This window comes from Xiphophorus couchianus, chromosome 16 (assembly GCF_001444195.1).
Source record: "Xiphophorus couchianus chromosome 16, X_couchianus-1.0, whole genome shotgun sequence".
Classification (NCBI taxonomy): Eukaryota; Metazoa; Chordata; class Actinopteri; order Cyprinodontiformes; family Poeciliidae; genus Xiphophorus; species Xiphophorus couchianus.
Genome location: NC_040243.1, coordinates 5,989,676 through 6,006,346, shown reverse-complemented (window position 1 = coordinate 6,006,346; position 16,671 = coordinate 5,989,676). Strand labels below are relative to the sequence as shown.

At 38.5% G+C, this 16,671-nt stretch overlaps 2 protein-coding genes across 3 annotated transcripts in view; both read left to right on the top strand.

The window, feature by feature from the left end:
• The window catches only part of LOC114159909 (gap junction gamma-1 protein-like), a 118,239-nt gene that overhangs the window by 97,367 nt on the left and 4,201 nt on the right, over positions 1-16,671 (top strand). The gene's annotated exons all lie outside the window — the stretch shown is intronic.
• LOC114159910 (alpha-2,8-sialyltransferase 8F-like) lies at positions 5,938-13,143 on the top strand. Its single transcript, XM_028042170.1, has 7 exons — positions 5,938-6,560; positions 8,812-8,886; positions 9,017-9,091; positions 9,883-10,027; positions 11,249-11,361; positions 11,437-11,529; positions 11,870-13,143. Exons 1-7 carry the CDS (start codon positions 6,460-6,462, stop codon positions 12,345-12,347), a joined length of 1,080 nt encoding a protein of 359 aa, XP_027897971.1. The 5' UTR covers positions 5,938-6,459; the 3' UTR covers positions 12,348-13,143.

Below are 16,671 nucleotides of genomic sequence, written 5' to 3'. Positions count from 1 at the left end.
AGATTCACACTGAAGGCATCAAAACTATGAATAACACATGTGGAAATATGCACTAAACAAAAAAGTGTAAAACAACTGAAAATACCCCTTATATTCTAGTTTCTTCAAAGTAGCAACCTTTTGCTGTGATTACTGCTTTGCACACACTCTGCATTTTCTTGATGAGCTTCAAGAGGTCGTCACCTGAAATGGTTTTCACTTCATAGGTGTGTCCTGTCAGGTTAATAAGTGGGATTCTTGCCTTATAAATAGTCATGAAAATAAAGAAAACCCAATGAATTAGAAAGGTGTGTCCAAACTTTTGGTCTGTACTGTATATAAAATTTTTTTTACATATTTGTTCAGTATGTCATGTCATGACAATATGGTATGAGACAGATAATCTGTGAAAAGATTGATCACCTCCACCTCCTTCCTGAGCTACTACTGCCATCTGAAGAAATGCACCGACCAAAAACAACCAATCAGAGCAAGGAGAAAGGTCTGACAGCTGTTCATCAACCTTATGTACTCGCTGCTAATTGTGCTAATGGCAGAGAAAGAATTTACCATTCCACTGTCATCTGTCCATCCATCCATCCATCCATCCATCTTCTTCCGCTTATCCGAGGTCGGGTCGCGGGGGTAGCAGCTTCAGAAGGGAGGCCCAGACTTCCTTCTCCCCGGCCACTTCTTCCAGCTCTTCCGGGGGAATCCCGAGGCGTTCCCAGGCCAGCCGAGAGACATAGTCCCTCCAGCGTGTCCTGGGTCTTCCCCGGGGCCTCCTCCCGGTGGGACGTGCCCGGAACACCTCACCAGGGAGGCGTCCAGGAGGCATCCTGGCCAGATGCCCGAGCCACCTCAACTGGCTCCTCTCGATGTGAAGGAGCAGCGGCTCTACTCTGAGTCCCTCCCGGATGACTGAGCTTCTCACCCTATCTCTAAGGGAGAGCCCAGCCACCCTACGGAGAAAACCCATTTCGGCCGCTTGTATCCGCGATCTCGTTCTTTCGGTCATGACCCAAAGCTCATGACCATAGATGAGGGTGGGAACGTAGATCGACCGGTAAATCGAGAGCTTCGCTTTTTGGCTCAGCTCTCTCTTCACCACGACGGACCGGTACAGCGCCCGCTTGACAGCAGACGCTGCGCCAATCCGCCTGTCGATCTCCCGCTCCCTTCTTCCCTCATTCATGAACAAGATCCCGAGATACTTAAACTCCTCCACTTGGGGCAGGACACCCCCCTGACCCGGAGAAGGCACTCTACCCTTTTCCGGCTCAAGACCATGGCCTCGGATTTGGAGGCACTGATCCCCATCCCGGCCGCTTCACACTCGGCTGCGAACCGATCCAGCGAGAGCTGCAGATCACGATCTGATGAAGCCAAAAGGACCACATCATCTGCAAAAAGTAGAGATGAGATCCTAAGGCCACCAAATCGGATCCCCTCAACACCTTGGCTGCGCCTAGAAATTCTGTCCATGAAAGTAATGAACAGAATCGGTGACAAAGGGCAGCCCTGGCGGAGTCCAACTCTCAGGCTATTTAGCTATGCTAAATAGCCAGACTATCCACTACAGACTGCTAGCTCCAGCAAAGCAGGGAGAGACAAAGGGAGGGGCAGTGCCACACAGCGCATGATTGACAGCGCTAAGACTTGCCTCCTCGCTCTGATTGGTTTGTTCTAGAGAAGGTGTAGGAGCTTGATTATTTCACAGATTATTTGTCCCAGGCCATACTGTCAGAACATAGTGACAGTTTCAACAAATACATAAACAATATTTTTGATAAAAGTTGCATACTGCAGCTTTAATGATAAATGAAAGTTCAAAGCTAATTCAAAGTGTCCGCAAGTAGTCATATACCATTAGCTGAATTCATAATTCAGTATGTCAGACTGTTGTTGGAGTCACTCCAAGTGTTTTGCATGCTGTTGAAAGTGTTAAGTTGCACAAAATTCAAGACCAAACTTTAGCTTTAAAAGAGAACAAACACAGCTTTAATTAACATTTGCAAATGGAGAAAACATACAAAGCTCACATCTCAGTGGGAATCGGATGAGTTCTGACTTGGGGCTGAACGTCCCCCTCATTTACATAGGATACATCACACATTACCTAGTCACACCCCCTGGCTCAAGTGTCAGGCAAAAATCTATACGTTACTTATCTGTAAGTTGCAGTGGAGCAGGGTTGCATACACATTCACAGCTCAACTTTAGGCGTTTCTCCAAAAAGCCTCTCTGCTGATGGCTAAACAGATACTAGAAACTGAATTTCTACTAACTAGGCTTATCACTTTAGCCAAGTCTCACATTTCTAACTGCTGAACACCCTGTACTTCACTTATTTTAGGAGGGTCAGAAGAGCATATGTCCTGTTGAGCTGCAACTGAGTGCAAACCTTTAATAGAAACATCATAAAGTGTACATTCAAATTTATTTAAACTTTGCTACTAAATTTTCCTTCACAAAAGTGAATTATAACTATTGCTCACTGGTTATTTGCATGGCTTTGCTTGGGATTAAATCGGGGTTGAATGACCTTAATCCAACTCCAGTTCATTTGCCTAGAATGTTCAGTTCGTTTGTGGAGGTGTGAACGCGCAATCGAACTCTGACCCAGACCAAAAAACAAACTCTGGTTCTTTATTTACTTCAATAAAATAACTTTTTATGAGGTAGAAATGCAAAGCAGATGTGCCATATTATGAGGGGATTTATTAGGTTGTTCAGGAAGAACCAATGGACAAAAACATAAGCAGTTCATTGATTAGAAGCGGATATGCTCTGTCGTACACTTCACTGTGAAAGAAGTTTTGCATTGGCCTCAGGGGACAAAAACAAGACAAGTGCTTTTAAGATAAAAAATTAACCCACCTAATGAGACCAACAGCTACTTGATCAGAAAAATATGTATTTTTCTTGGTCTTATTTGTCTTGCATGTTTTTTTTCCTGAAGCAGTTCTTTATCTAGTCCCCAGGGCTCCAAAGTACCCATAAAAACCCAAAGAATTACAGAACCAGGAGTAGAAATCTTGCTTTCTAGACCTTAGCGCCCAGACACAGGTTTTTTTAGCTCTGGTACAACTAACTTTGCATTTACAGTATTTAATCATGCTTGTCTGCATTCAAATTTTAAGGCTCAAAGTTGCATGTCGACATCACTGAGGCTGAAACAGAGAAACAAATAGACTTCTTTAGGCCATGTCATGTCAGTGGTAAAGTCTTTGTGTTTTGGAAAAATATTAATGGTTCAAGAACTCTACAAATGTGTTTGAAAAAAGCTGTATTTATTTTGAGTCTTAAGTTAAAATGTCATGTGTAAATAAATCAGTTCCACATTAAAGTGGTGATTGGAATCATTTTAGATTCGTATTACATACATTGTTATTAAACAACAGAGGAATAGTGGTGCCTTAAGTCATTGTGATATTGATTAAACAAGGTGTTGGATAAGATTAAATTAGATTAGATTTATTCACCTTGCACAGTAAGCAGTATAACAAAATTAATAGTACAGTTCTGCATGGAAACATTTCACAGAGTTTTGTCCATGATGGACCTTTTTCCACCACATTCATAATGTACTCTAGTCAACTGAGATGTGGTGAGATTATTTGAGTTTTCTGACATGGTGCATTATCCACATTGAAGTAGCAGTCACGTAAACTGTAATGTAGAAACATCAATCAAGCAGGTTGTTGTGTTCCAAAAAGGAGCACCATTTTAATAAATAAATCACTCTCCAGACTATCAGACTAAAAGATCGACGTAGATTGTCTCCAACTGTCCGAACTTTTTGTCCTGGAGGTCAAAACTGGAAAATTGAAACTATTGGCGGGCCATAAAAAGTCACTAAATTAAAAATGAAAAATACTGTTTATTTTGATTTTTACTTTTTTTACTTTTACCTACTCAATTATAATATTTTTTAATGAAAACTTTATATCATTAAAAATCCAAACCATAAAAAGGTCTTCAGATTGTTGCTTTATTAAAGCAAAACAGGCCATTTTCATATTTTTGGGGTAATCAATTGTTTTCTATTTTGTTGGCCAAATGTTTACTATTCACAAGCCACAAACGGTCCCTGAGCCACACTTTGAACACCTCTAGTGTAAGCCAGTGGATTCATGCTTTCATTTAATAATATTCTCTGAACCGGGAACAGGAGAAGAACAACAGAGATATAAAAAATTACTGTGAACTAAAAATTCTCGTAGGTGTACATATTTTCCAAAACATATTTTCCATTTCTGTCTCTCATAGTGAAGTTGCACAATATTAAACTTAAGACTCATTTTAATGTATTTTCTGCACTTCTTTCACAGCCTGCGTGCAGACAGACACTTGGACGGTGAGAGGAAGATAGCAAACTGTTTCCCAAGCAATTTTCAGATTCAATGATTACTTCTAACTGCATGACATAATTGATTTGGTTTATGTAACACCAGTGTGGCCAGGAACAAAGAAACAACAGAGTTCAGTCAGTCTGCTGGAAGGAAATTAATATTTGTCCTACTTTAAGACTCCGGGAAACTGGACAAAAAGGACAATGAGTGACAATGACCTAGTGTTTCCTGGTATTTGCAACAAAAATAGTGGTAGAAAAACGATATTTACCCCTATACAGATTTCTTTCTGTATTTACTCTGACCTTTTCTGCCATCTACATAGCTAAAAAAGCTTTGTCTTGATGACACAGCCGTCTATTCCTTAAAATTTAGGCATCAGAGGGATTTCAACATGCAAGAGAGTTGGGCAATGCTGGGATGTCTGCTGCATTACAAGATTATAAACGTCATCATGAAAAATAGCTTGTTTGGGTTTAATATTGTTAAAAAGCTAATGGGGTCTTGAGATGAAAATGGCACTGTCTGGAAAACGCTAATCACTGACAGACTGTAATGCGTGGATATCAGATGTTAGATCTGGAAATTTGCATCAACAGATTGCCAAAGCAGAACAAGTGTTCAGCAGCTTTGACTGTATTTGCCCAACCTTTCTATTGCATCAACATTTGCATGACAGTTTTTTGTTGTTGTTGACATTTCTGCTGGTGTCCTGTGATGCATGACGGGTCATGCGAATATGTGGATTTTTCTCCCACTGGCGTTTCATTTTGTTCTTATACCCACTAATTTCGTTTGACTTCCACCCAGACAGAAATAATTTTAGATCTCTGAATGTAGGATCTTGTAGTACCCAAATGCAAAAGAGGGAGAGGTTTTAGTTTTGCATACCGGGAGTCCTAACTAAATCTGATCAGAATTAAACTTAGCCTTACTTAAACAGAACACATTTTCCTCTAGACTCATGTGCCTTTAAAGAAAACTTTCCACAGACTCCTTTGTTTTGGGTTGTGTGTGTGGTGAGACTATTTTAGCCCAGCGTTGCTTATTCAGGATGCAGGCACAAAGCATGATTCATTTATTTTGCTGTTTGCTGACTGTGTTGTTAGAGCCAAAATCCAATGACATACAGATGCAGGAGGTCTTAGAAGTCCTGTTTTTCAGGGGGAGTTTATTGTGAATGCAGTCCATATGGGCGAGAGAAGAGTTAATTCCCTTTTCCAGAACAGCGAACAAAGCAACTGAAAAGTTAAATCTTTGTCTTAATGGTTTATTGGCTTAATGTTCTGCCAACGTCACACCGAGTTAATTGGTAATCCTCATCCTCTTCCAAAATAAGAAAAAGTACTTTATTTTTTTAATTCACAAAGCTGGTACAGCTGGAGGAGTTTGCCATTAGAATAAAGGCGGCTTCTGGAAGTGTGGGTGAGATTTGGGGGGCATTAGAAGTACAAGAGGCAAACTGTGGTCTAATTCAGTACTGGGAAATCATGTTACTGCCCTACCTCCCCTTTGTGAAAACAGGAGAAGGGAGAGGGGGCTTAAGGGGAGTGGGCGGAGGACAGATGGGGCGGGAGGGGCAAGCAAAGGGAGAAGGCTGAGGCGGTGGGGGCGGAGAACAGAAACAGCTCTCCCTGTGGGACTCTGGTGGAAAGTAGGGTTGTTTGAGTTTGTCTCTGTGGGCAAATGTGGAAAGAAAAAGAGACAGAAAACAAAAAACATCGACTGGACCAAAAAGACATGAAAAGGATTAACAGATGAGGAAGATCGACAAAACCACACTTTCGACGAAGCTGAACTGAACCCAGGGAGGAGAGAAAGGAAAAGAAGAGCTACAGAGACGTGTCTGCACAAGAGGAAGGGGGGGAATGACTGAGCAGGCTTTGACTTGTACCTCCAATAGTTGAGAGGAAACACTCAGTGGTGACGCCTCGCAGACAGAAAAATGAAGTGATTTGAAGAAAAGTGTTAGAAAACAGCTGGACGCTGCTGGGAAAGATTACATAGGAGGCAGCAAAAACAGAAAGGACAAAGAAAACTGGAATCATAGCGGCCGTGGTGGACAGCAGATAGAGTGAAGGAGAGGAGAACCAGAAGGAGAGAGGGGCTAACGGGTAAGGAAGGTATGAGGGGACAGATCTTGAAGCCCCTCCTCTCTTTGATGATCACTATCCTCCTGCTGGTGAGCCTGCTGACCACTTTCATCTGGTACACGCTAGAGAACAAGTAAGTTCCTCTTAGACATGAAACAGAACCACACTTTGGGTAGGACATTAATCATGTGCAATGATGGAAAAGTCACACTGCTGGGGTTTAACAATAGGAGTCAAAGAGGCTTTCAAGGCAGAACAAGTAGAGGAAGTGATCCTATGGAAAGAAAAGTAACGGTTTCCAGAATACACAACTCATCATTCAATGTCTGAATCCCAAAGATAGTTTTACGATGATATTACATAGGAACAATGTTGTTAGGTTGATCATCAGAAATATTACTAAACATTTTATTAATATGTTTTTCTGCAACAAAGAAGCAAAAGAATCAATTTTCTTAAAATTTAGAACAGCAAAAGTCAAAGTCTATGAAACATGTCACATTTACAAATACAAACTTATCTAAAATTAAAAGGTCACCATGTGGTTCAGACTTACAAAACAGGAAGAGGAAGCACTGAGAACACGAGACAGTCATACATACCACAGAACGCAGGAAGTCTCCTGCTGAGACATGAATAGATGTCAATAGATTGGTTGTTAACTTACAGTGTGCATGCAAAAGCATTTCATACCTCTCAAAACTTTTTAACCTTAAGACCACAAACTTCCACATATTTTTATTGAAAGTGTATGCAATTAACTTAAGCAAAGTAGTGTTGCATAGATTTGTAGTAAAGGTTGCAGAAGTAATACTTTGAAATATTTCTTTGGGGGTATTTTTATATTAGTTCGACATTTTTGCCCATACTTCACTTCAGCCGAATTGGATGGACTTTGACTGGGCCATTTTAACAGATAAATATGCAATGATCTAAACCCTAAAAGTTTAATCTTACCCAGTCTTGCAGATAAATAATGACACTTTAACCTTTGTATTAAAAGTGTCATTTGGTAAATATTGACACCTGTCATAAACATTCATAAAGACTCCGTGTTCACAACAGGTGTTACATCATGTTTATGACATTGTCTTCAAATAAAGTGCTCCCAATCATTATTTTTGTCACCTTTATTGTTATTACTGTGATAACAATAATACCACAAAAGATGTTTGTGGTATTTTAAAGCGATAAAAGTTTTAGTTCTTATCGCCCACCCAAATCACTCCTTCTTTGGAGTGATTTGAATTGTTTGGTTGTGACGTTTGGTCTCACACGTACGCCAGCCAAGGTTAAATCCCAATAAAAAAGCTTCTAGACTCTCCTTCTTACACATTTCTGTTTCTTACACAAGTCTTGCTATGACTTTCTCTTAACAACGGTCTTCTTCTTGTCACTCTGGATCAAAGCCAGATTTGTGGGGTGTACAACTAATAATTTGTACACCCCCCGTGTCGATGAATTCCCCTTCGTAAGATGTAGGTCTCCTCCAGTCTTCAAAGTTTCCTTCACCTCCACCAGAGTAACCAGGAGCCTCTGATTACTGACCCATTTTCTAACCAGTAAATTTAGGTGGGCAGCAGGTCTGAGTAGGTTTGCAGTTGTAACATATACTTTCAAATCTCAGAGGATGGATTAAACATTGCCCTGAGAGACAATTAGAAGTTGGGATGTTGTCTTTAACCTAACTCTGCTTTTTATATCCAAGGTTATAATAGTTAACTAACAAAATAGCAAAAACTGAAATTGATATACACAGTTAAAATACAATACCTTGACCTTTTTGAAATCAGCACCTGAAAGTAAACTAAAGTATGAAAAACCTAAAACTATGTACTATTAGTAGTAAAAACTAAAGTGAAATTAATAGTCAACTAATAATAACTAATAAAAACTAGCAAACACACAATAAAAATTTATTAAAACTAATCTAATTAGACAAAAAGTCACAACGAAATAAAATTAAAAACAAATCTATCATAACCTTGTTTTCTTGTCCATAACTTCAACCTTTTAGAGAACAGCTGGATTTATACTGAGATTTTCTTACACACAAGTGGACAATATTTACCAATGAGCAGACTTATTAAGGAAATAGCTCAAAAGGGGATTTTAGAAACACACACCAGTGTCAGATAGTGTGCTCTTCTATTTTACTGCTTTGAATGGGCCTGTTATATGAAAAACAGTGAAAATGGTGATTGTAACAATACAACATGTAAGAATTTAAGAAGCATAAAGACTTTAGTGAGGCAGTGAATATTTAAAGGTTTAGTCATAAAGACCTGATCACATGCAGGTCTTTGTGTGATGATTGCAGCAAAAGAAACAAGAAACAAATGTGAATTTGCATTCTTATTCAAATTTATGTTTTTTTTCTTCAGTAATGTGCAACCTAAGCGATCACTTCCTCAAAAGAAAAGTGCTCCTCCAACGTCTGCTTTATGCAAAGACTGCAGGTGAGAACTAACTAACAACAGTTTTTATTTACATGACTCGCCTTGTTTACACCATAATCATGTCTTGCCATGTTAGGAATACTGTGTTTACAAAAGTCATAGAGTAACTGGATGTGTTTATCTATTACAGAGAAAAAATAAACAAAGTCTTAGAACAGTATTCAAAAGCCTGGAAGAAACAAGAAGAGCCTTACCAAAAGTTCAGGTAAGATTGAGTCCAATTAATTAAACTAAAATAACTTTTTTTTTAAATGTTCGTTTCAGTTTTTAAGCAATTTGTGAAATGTGACCTTAAAGGACCAATATCCTGTGAAATTGACTTTTGAGCATGGTCCTAAACACTTGCTCTCCTAAATCACCGCATATTTTCACAAAGCTCCTCCAGACTAGTGGCAGCAGCAGTTAGCAAACAACTGCGTGTCTGCTGAGCTTATTATACTAACTACTGTAGATCTCAGTCCAAATGCTCCTAAGAACTGTTCTAAATGGCATAATGGAGACATTCAATTGTGATGAAGTGTCAGAAAGAGCAGGAGCTTCTTAAAGAGACAGAAGCCAATTTTGAGATGTCAAATTGCAAAGTCAAATTCTTTTAAGTTATGTTTGATATATGCAGCATTTTTATAAAACTGAAAGTAACATTCTTCGTTGTGCAATAAAATGACACTGTGTGCTTGGAAAATACATAATACTGCCACTTTAAAGATGCAATGAGGATTAGTTTTGCTTTTTATAAAAAAGAGGAACAAAAATCCCAAGCCAGTGCAATTGAAACATTATATGAAAGAGGAACTAGAGTCCATCATCTATTTATACCCTTACAACTTCCTATAAGAGTAATGAAACAAATCATAATGCACAGCTTTATGTATTACTTTAAAGAAATTAAAATATTTAATTATACAGGAATCTACCAAATTTGATGCCTAAGTAAATGTTTCTGTCCAGGTATATTTTATGTTGCACTGAATCATCCGACTATTTGTGGGTCCCCAGGTCGCAGCTGAGCGCAAAGTGCCATGGTTTAGAGAAGGCTACAATTACCCAGGCAAACACTCCAGTGGGAACAAAGCTTGTTTATGATGGAGAGAAGAAGAGAACCCTTCAAGTAAACCCGGAGATTTTCAGCACCTTTTTTAAAGTAGGTCATTTTCAATGTCCATTTGATACCAGATAATTGTTCCACCTTTTGATCTGCATCTGAATATTGTACTTGACTTATGAAGCTTTTTAAGAAGCTTTGTCAATCATTTCGGATAGTGAAACTCATATTATGTAGATTAATTAGAGGGAAATATTTCAGTATATATGTAATCTGGGTCAGGGCACCAGATGTAATCCTTCGGTGTTCGTCTCAGGTCCAGCAGGTTCACTTTATGACAGACACATTAAAGTTTATTTTATCTATTCTAACAAAAGAGGAAATCAATGTGGTGGTTAACATCAGTCCAGCAGCTGCTGCCCCACAGTTACAGACAGAAGAGAAAATAGAAAAAGGGGACGAGCTGTCAATTACTGGTTACTATGGTAACCGCCAACTGTCAAAAGCAGCATAACAGAACGTGAAACAGTAATAAAAGTCTGGAGAAATAACTTGCTGACTATCTCACTCTACAATATTTTGGTGTGGCTTGAAAAAACTCCTTATAGAAAAAATATTGTTTTATCAAATTTACATATTTTACTCATCTTTAATAATTCAACTTTTTTTTTAGATGAAATATATATAGTGAATCTTATTGTAATCCTAGCAAAATATTATGTCCACAAGATGAAATGGAGTGAGAAAAATCCCCTCTTTTAATAATTTTCAAGAAACTGACTTCAAAATGTGTATTGCCTCTGTGGAAAAACGTAACTTTAATAATAAGAAACTTGACTCTTTAACTCTTCTCCAGAAATTTAACTTCATCTCATAAGCAGATCCCTCTGTTATTTTTTCATTTTCTTTTAGTGTTTTTATTGTTCTTTTTGCTCTAATATACCCTTCTTCATATGTATTTGAATATATTTTTGACACTTTTTGTTATGAAAACCTAACTGAAAAGTACACATCGTTTTATTTTACCAATGTATATATATTTATTTAACTTTTGTCTTTCTAGACTTCAACATAAACACCCTTAATGTCTGTAATCATTCTTTATTTGTTTTTATTATTATAAAATGTTAATATATGTCATTGAGTAAACGTCTGTATGTATGTTTATGTTATTTGTTTGAAATAAAGTAAAAACCCTGTCACATATAGATTTCTCACCATTTATACTTTGGATTTACATTCCTGTAAACATCCTAAAATTCAACAAGATCAAATGGAAACCATATGTGTTTAAAGTTTTCTGTTTCTGCTCTTTTCCAGGGGCATCCTTTCCCAAATAAAACCTGGCATACATGTGTTGTTGTTGGGAATGGTGGGATTCTGGCAAACAGTAGCTGTGGCAAAATGATTGATTCAGCCGAGTTTGTTATCAGGTGAGAACATTTCCCAGGTTTTTCCACATTTTGAAACTCCATCCAACAGTAGCTTTCCTCGTGTTACTTTGACAGGTGCAATCTGCCTCCTTTGTCAAATGAGTACGAGAAACATGTTGGCATCAATACGGACCTAGTGACAGCAAATCCAAGCATCCTCATGGAAAAGTGAGTACTGTTCCCATTTTAAGGTAATTTTTGGAGGTAAAAGTTACTTTCTTCTGTTTGTAGCCTTCTGTTACACAGCTGGCTAGCGCTGGCAAAGTAGTTTGAACATCAACTCAAGTCATTCCCTGAGTTGATGTGAAACAGCGCATTGATATCATATCCAGAGATGTCTGTAATTTTCAGCAAAATTTCAAGCATTGGTTACCACATGCAAAGGCATACATAAATATCAAACTTTTGGGAGTAACTTATTTATTACATAGGGTCTGGAGATAATGCAAATAGGGCTTTAAATATTCTAACTTTAGTCGTTTTTCTTCACTTGTCACCTTGTTTCTAGGTTTGGGGCTCTAATGGGACGTCGACGTAAATTTGTGGAAAGTCTGCGCAGCTATGGCGACTCCTTGCTGCTTCTTCCCGCCTTCTCGTTTGGCCACAACACTCCTGTGTCTCTCCGAGCTTTTTACACACTTGAGGACTTTAAAAGCCCCGTTCGACCTATCTTCTTCAACCCGGGTTACCTCCATAACCTGGCCCTCTTCTGGCGCTCTCAGGGCCTGAGAACGATACGGCTCAGCACCGGTATCATAATGACAAGCCTAGCTCTGGAGCTCTGTGACAACGTACAGCTGTATGGATTCTGGCCCTTCGATTTTCACCCATACAGCTTTCAAACTCTGACTAACCACTATTATGATGACAGAAAAACCAAAACAAAGTTCCACGCCATGCCAGATGAGTTTAACCACTTGTTGCGGTTGCACAGTCAGGGTGTTCTCAAATTACACCTTGGACACTGCAAAGCAGAGCCCAACTAGACTCCTCAGGCAAAGAGCCAAGTGCCTTCTCAGTTGCCTCAGGTGAACCCAACCATCAAGACTTTCTTTTAATTACAAGACTGTAAGGAATAGACTGACTAACTCCACAGACCAGAACCTATCTGCATCCACAAAACTTATACTGAGATCAAAATGCAACAAAAATAAGACAATAACTAGTACGGATTTCATTTTCTTTCACAACTTTATTTATGTTTTGTTCAAGTTGATGTCTGGAAGAGACTATGTAATGTGTGCCTTTGTGAGGCTATCATTGTTTAGTGCCTTATGTTACATCATTGTTAGTGATGGGTTTTGAGTCAGGGTTACTGTGTTTTAATGGAAACCAAATACCTCCTTTAGAAGAATATTGTGACTAAATAAAAACACCAGCAAACTGAATGTAATAGGTTGTTTAATACATTTAACCACTTTGAAAACGTAATTTGTTTTAAATAAACAACATGAATGTGTTGGTACTGAACACTTTTTTCACTATGGCGGACTTAAGATGAAAAATTGTGCCTGTCCTGCCTTAAACATAAAGATCATAATAGATTAAAAGAAAATGAAAATACAAATTGCACAATTTTTTACAGAAATTATAACACACCTTAGGGTTAAAAGTCCAGAAAAAATACTATACTGCCACTTTGAGGCAGGAAAGTGTTGCTGCAAAGAATGAGTGGTTTTGATTTGTTCTTTATCTGTTTTTCCAACGTTATTTCCCTGTATTGTAACTTAACGCAGCTGCTGTAATTTCTGATTGTTCAATAAAATAAAAAACTGGACTAACTGCCTAATTTGTTCATTGAACATTGCACCATTCATACCAGTGATCCAACAGAACAAAAATATTTCACAAAATATTTTTAACAACTTTGGCTCCTACAGCAGTAATTATGTAAAATGTCATTAATTGTCCAATGTCAAGATAAATGTGGCCAGACTTCTGGCAACAGATTCAAATGCACTTCTATCATTACCCTAAAATTAAACCAGATGTTACATGTATTAGGTCAAACAAGTAACCATTACAGAGCAAAGACACAACTGACTTGAAGTAAAAAAAAAATCACTCTGAGTCAATGGTTTATTAGTTATCAAATATAAAAAATCACTTTGAGATTTCAAACATTTCCTGGCGTGGTTTTATTTTTCTACCGTTGTAGTTGTTTAACTTCATTATTTTAACAAAGTAATTCTGTATACATGTATACAGACTGCAGAATTCAATTAATATATTTTTTCCTGTAATATTTGCAATAACTTTCAACAGTGGTCTGTAACTAATAAGTTGCCATCAGTTCTAACCCGATTATTAAAATGACTTTTTAGTGTTATTTTTATTATTATTTTTTTTTATTATTATTATTAATTTTTTTTTTTTTACAACTGCACACCATTGATTCTGTGTTACTGCCAGTTTTATAATGTCAAAAACTTGTGTTGGTTTTGTTACTTTTCTTTTAAAATCGGTCAAGTAATCCGCGATTTCACTGACAAGATCATGCAAATAAGAAAACTAAAACTTGCATCCATAAAGGTTTACCTGTAACACTCCTACTGTGTTATATGGAACAAAATACCTATTGCTATTTTTATTCCCACTCACGCTCACAATCACACAGTTTAAAACGATGTAGACAGCATTTTAATGGGCTTTTGGCACGAGGCTCCGTATACCTTTCACAGAATTTCACTCTGGGACTCCGCCGTCCCTCATGGATTTTTGTGCAATTCTATGGTACCTGTTAGTGTCTAGAATTTACAGGGTTTGTGTAATATATGATGCATGCACTAACAACACAAGTCCAGGTTAATCTTCACAAACTTTCCCGCCAGCCATCTTTGCTTGCCTTGGGCTGAGTCTTGGTGTTCCTCGGTTCGCCCGTGGTCCTGCGTCTGCAGCCTCATGTTTCATGTTGAGTCACTACAGTGAATAAGGAATACCTCGACTAACCTTAGAGCGGCTCTCTGTGTAGTCATTCAGCTCATACATGCAGAGACCCTGTGACTTTACTCCTCATGCTTTCGGAGGCTCCTGCACGTGTGAGTGTGTAAATGTGTCGGCCCATCTGGGAGTCTGTCTGTAAACTACATCTGGCAGAAAATCTCCGTAGGTCCTGAGGGATGGGAACCAGGAACTGAGGGGATTCCCGAAGTGTTGCCGACTGTAACTGGAGTGTTGTCTGCTTAAATTAATGCGTGAGATGTTGATGTGTAGATTTCATCCCTCGGCTTCACCTTATGCAGTTCTAGTAGGGCAATAAGCCTTGTGAGCTTAGAAATATCATCTGTAACATTGACTGTGACTCTCTTTCAAAGATAATTAGTAAAGAAAAAAACCTGAAGGAGTTTTCTTCTGTGGCAACCACACTGCCCCTTTGAAGTTCGTTTTTTAAAGCAAAGTAAAAAATAAAACGTCTGCCTCTTGTGTCTGTGTGGGGCTCTTCAGGAGGCTGACTCACCCTGGTAACTTAATGCGCAGAGTCAGCTTCTTACCCCCAACTGCCCCACTAGCTCCTGCAGACATAAATTGGATGAGAAGGCAAAAGGCTTGGCCAAATGTGGTTGAAGTATTAGGAGTAATAAACACAGTCAGATATGAGACAGGGGGTGATCATTTCTCATGGTCAAAGTGGACCTGGACCATTTCTTACACACATCAAAACTGAACAAGAATGGATTTTTTTTTTTATGACTTTTGCAAAAGTTTTCACAAAATACAGAAAGATCATAGATGAAGACTGCATAGCCTGCATAGGTATTATTCTCAATGCAAATGGATTTCCCTAAATTGGGCATTTTCCAAACATTGGAGAAGAAGGGAGCACTCACTTTTGTAAATGAGTAAAAATTTAAATCAAAGTTCTACAGCTGCAGGTTATCTAACAGGATATTGTTCGCTTTTACTTTAAATCGTTTACACAAAAGAGGTGTGGTAAAGATCTTTTTTGTTGTCAATGTCACAAACATATAAGCATATTGCTTAAACCAGATGTTCACATGAACTGTCTAAAAAATAGACTTTTTATCGTGACTTAAAGTAATCTTATAATGCGTGCATCCATGCTGTTCAGTTTTTAAGTAAAGGAAATTTTCTTCAATATTAAAACATTCCTCAACATGTCCTCAAAATTAAAAGGAAATGTGAATAAATCACATGGTTAGCAGTCATATTACTTATCTAGAAATACCTGAACCTCTGATATATATACATTTATATATATCAGCGTAAATCACAAGAAAAACATATATGAACAATCCTTATTAGGACATGGTCTTTTGTCATTGTCAAAAGACTACATTATGAGTAAAACAAAAAAGCTATTACATCCCGGATATTGAATTGTACCCGAAAAGGAATATAAAATACAAAACCGAGATAATGGTGAATCAGTTTTACCTTTGCAGCTGCCTGTGTTTCTGTGAGTAAGTCTGGATTTATGACCTACTGGAGAGTCAGAAAGTGGAGAAATACAGTGATGTAATGCAGGAAAGTCAAACGGACAGAGCTCAGAAATGGAAGGACTCTGGGTGGGGGGCATCTCATTCTGCTTTGGTCTTTTCACTGTTTACCAGATCGCAGATGCTCAGAGTTTACACTGACGGAAAAACAGTCGTTGTTTTTGTCTATTTTGAACTCACATTTCCAGTGAGCATACCTAAAAATATTCCTGACTTCTGTCTCCTGCGTCTCAGGCATGTCCGTATATGGTCACAGTGATCATTACTCGATTCATGTTTTATCGTAGGCCCCCTTCAGAACATTCCCACCCTCTCAGCCCTGGAGACACAAAACAGAGGACTGGAAGCTGCGTCTTCTCTGCTTCAGTGAGGTTTCACAGTTTTCCTGCAGGTCTAAGCTCAAAACCAGCTTGGTAAGGATCCCGGCCCCAGAAGGCCTTTAAACCCTGACCTAAGCTAGTATTCATGGCTGGATTTTCTTTTCAGTCAAGCTGACAATAAGCCGTGTATTATTGCTCCTTCATGAGGAGGAAAGTTCTCTAGAGGTGTCATTTTCATCCCCAAAGCTGCCCTGAGGGATAGCCGCGTTTGGGTTCAGCTCCACTGCCTGACCTAATGTGGGTCTGCTGTTTGAAATCCCGCTCCAATGGTTTGTGGCGTACCACCTGCTGATTCTGCTGGTGTGCATGGACAGCCTGGAGCCCAGAACTAACCTAGATAGACAACATGTCCCATCCCATCCTCAGAAACTACAAATAGACACTGTAAGAACAATGCAAGTTATGTCTCAACCAGAACAAGCCAGTCAAGTCTGGGAAGTTAGCGCAATCCTAAAAACTCCACCTCATACAGA

Bases quoted from the DNA above. Each gene is read 5' to 3' on its own strand.
- LOC114159910 (XM_028042170.1), top strand. From the start codon at position 6,460: ATGAGGGGACAGATCTTGAAGCCCCTCCTCTCTTTGATGATCACTATC. The intron at 9,092-9,882 runs GTAAGATTGAGT...GTGGGTCCCCAG, and splicing joins GAGCCTTACCAAAAGTTCAG to GTCGCAGCTGAGCGCAAAGT. The intron at 11,362-11,436 runs GTGAGAACATTT...TTACTTTGACAG, and splicing joins TCAGCCGAGTTTGTTATCAG to GTGCAATCTGCCTCCTTTGT.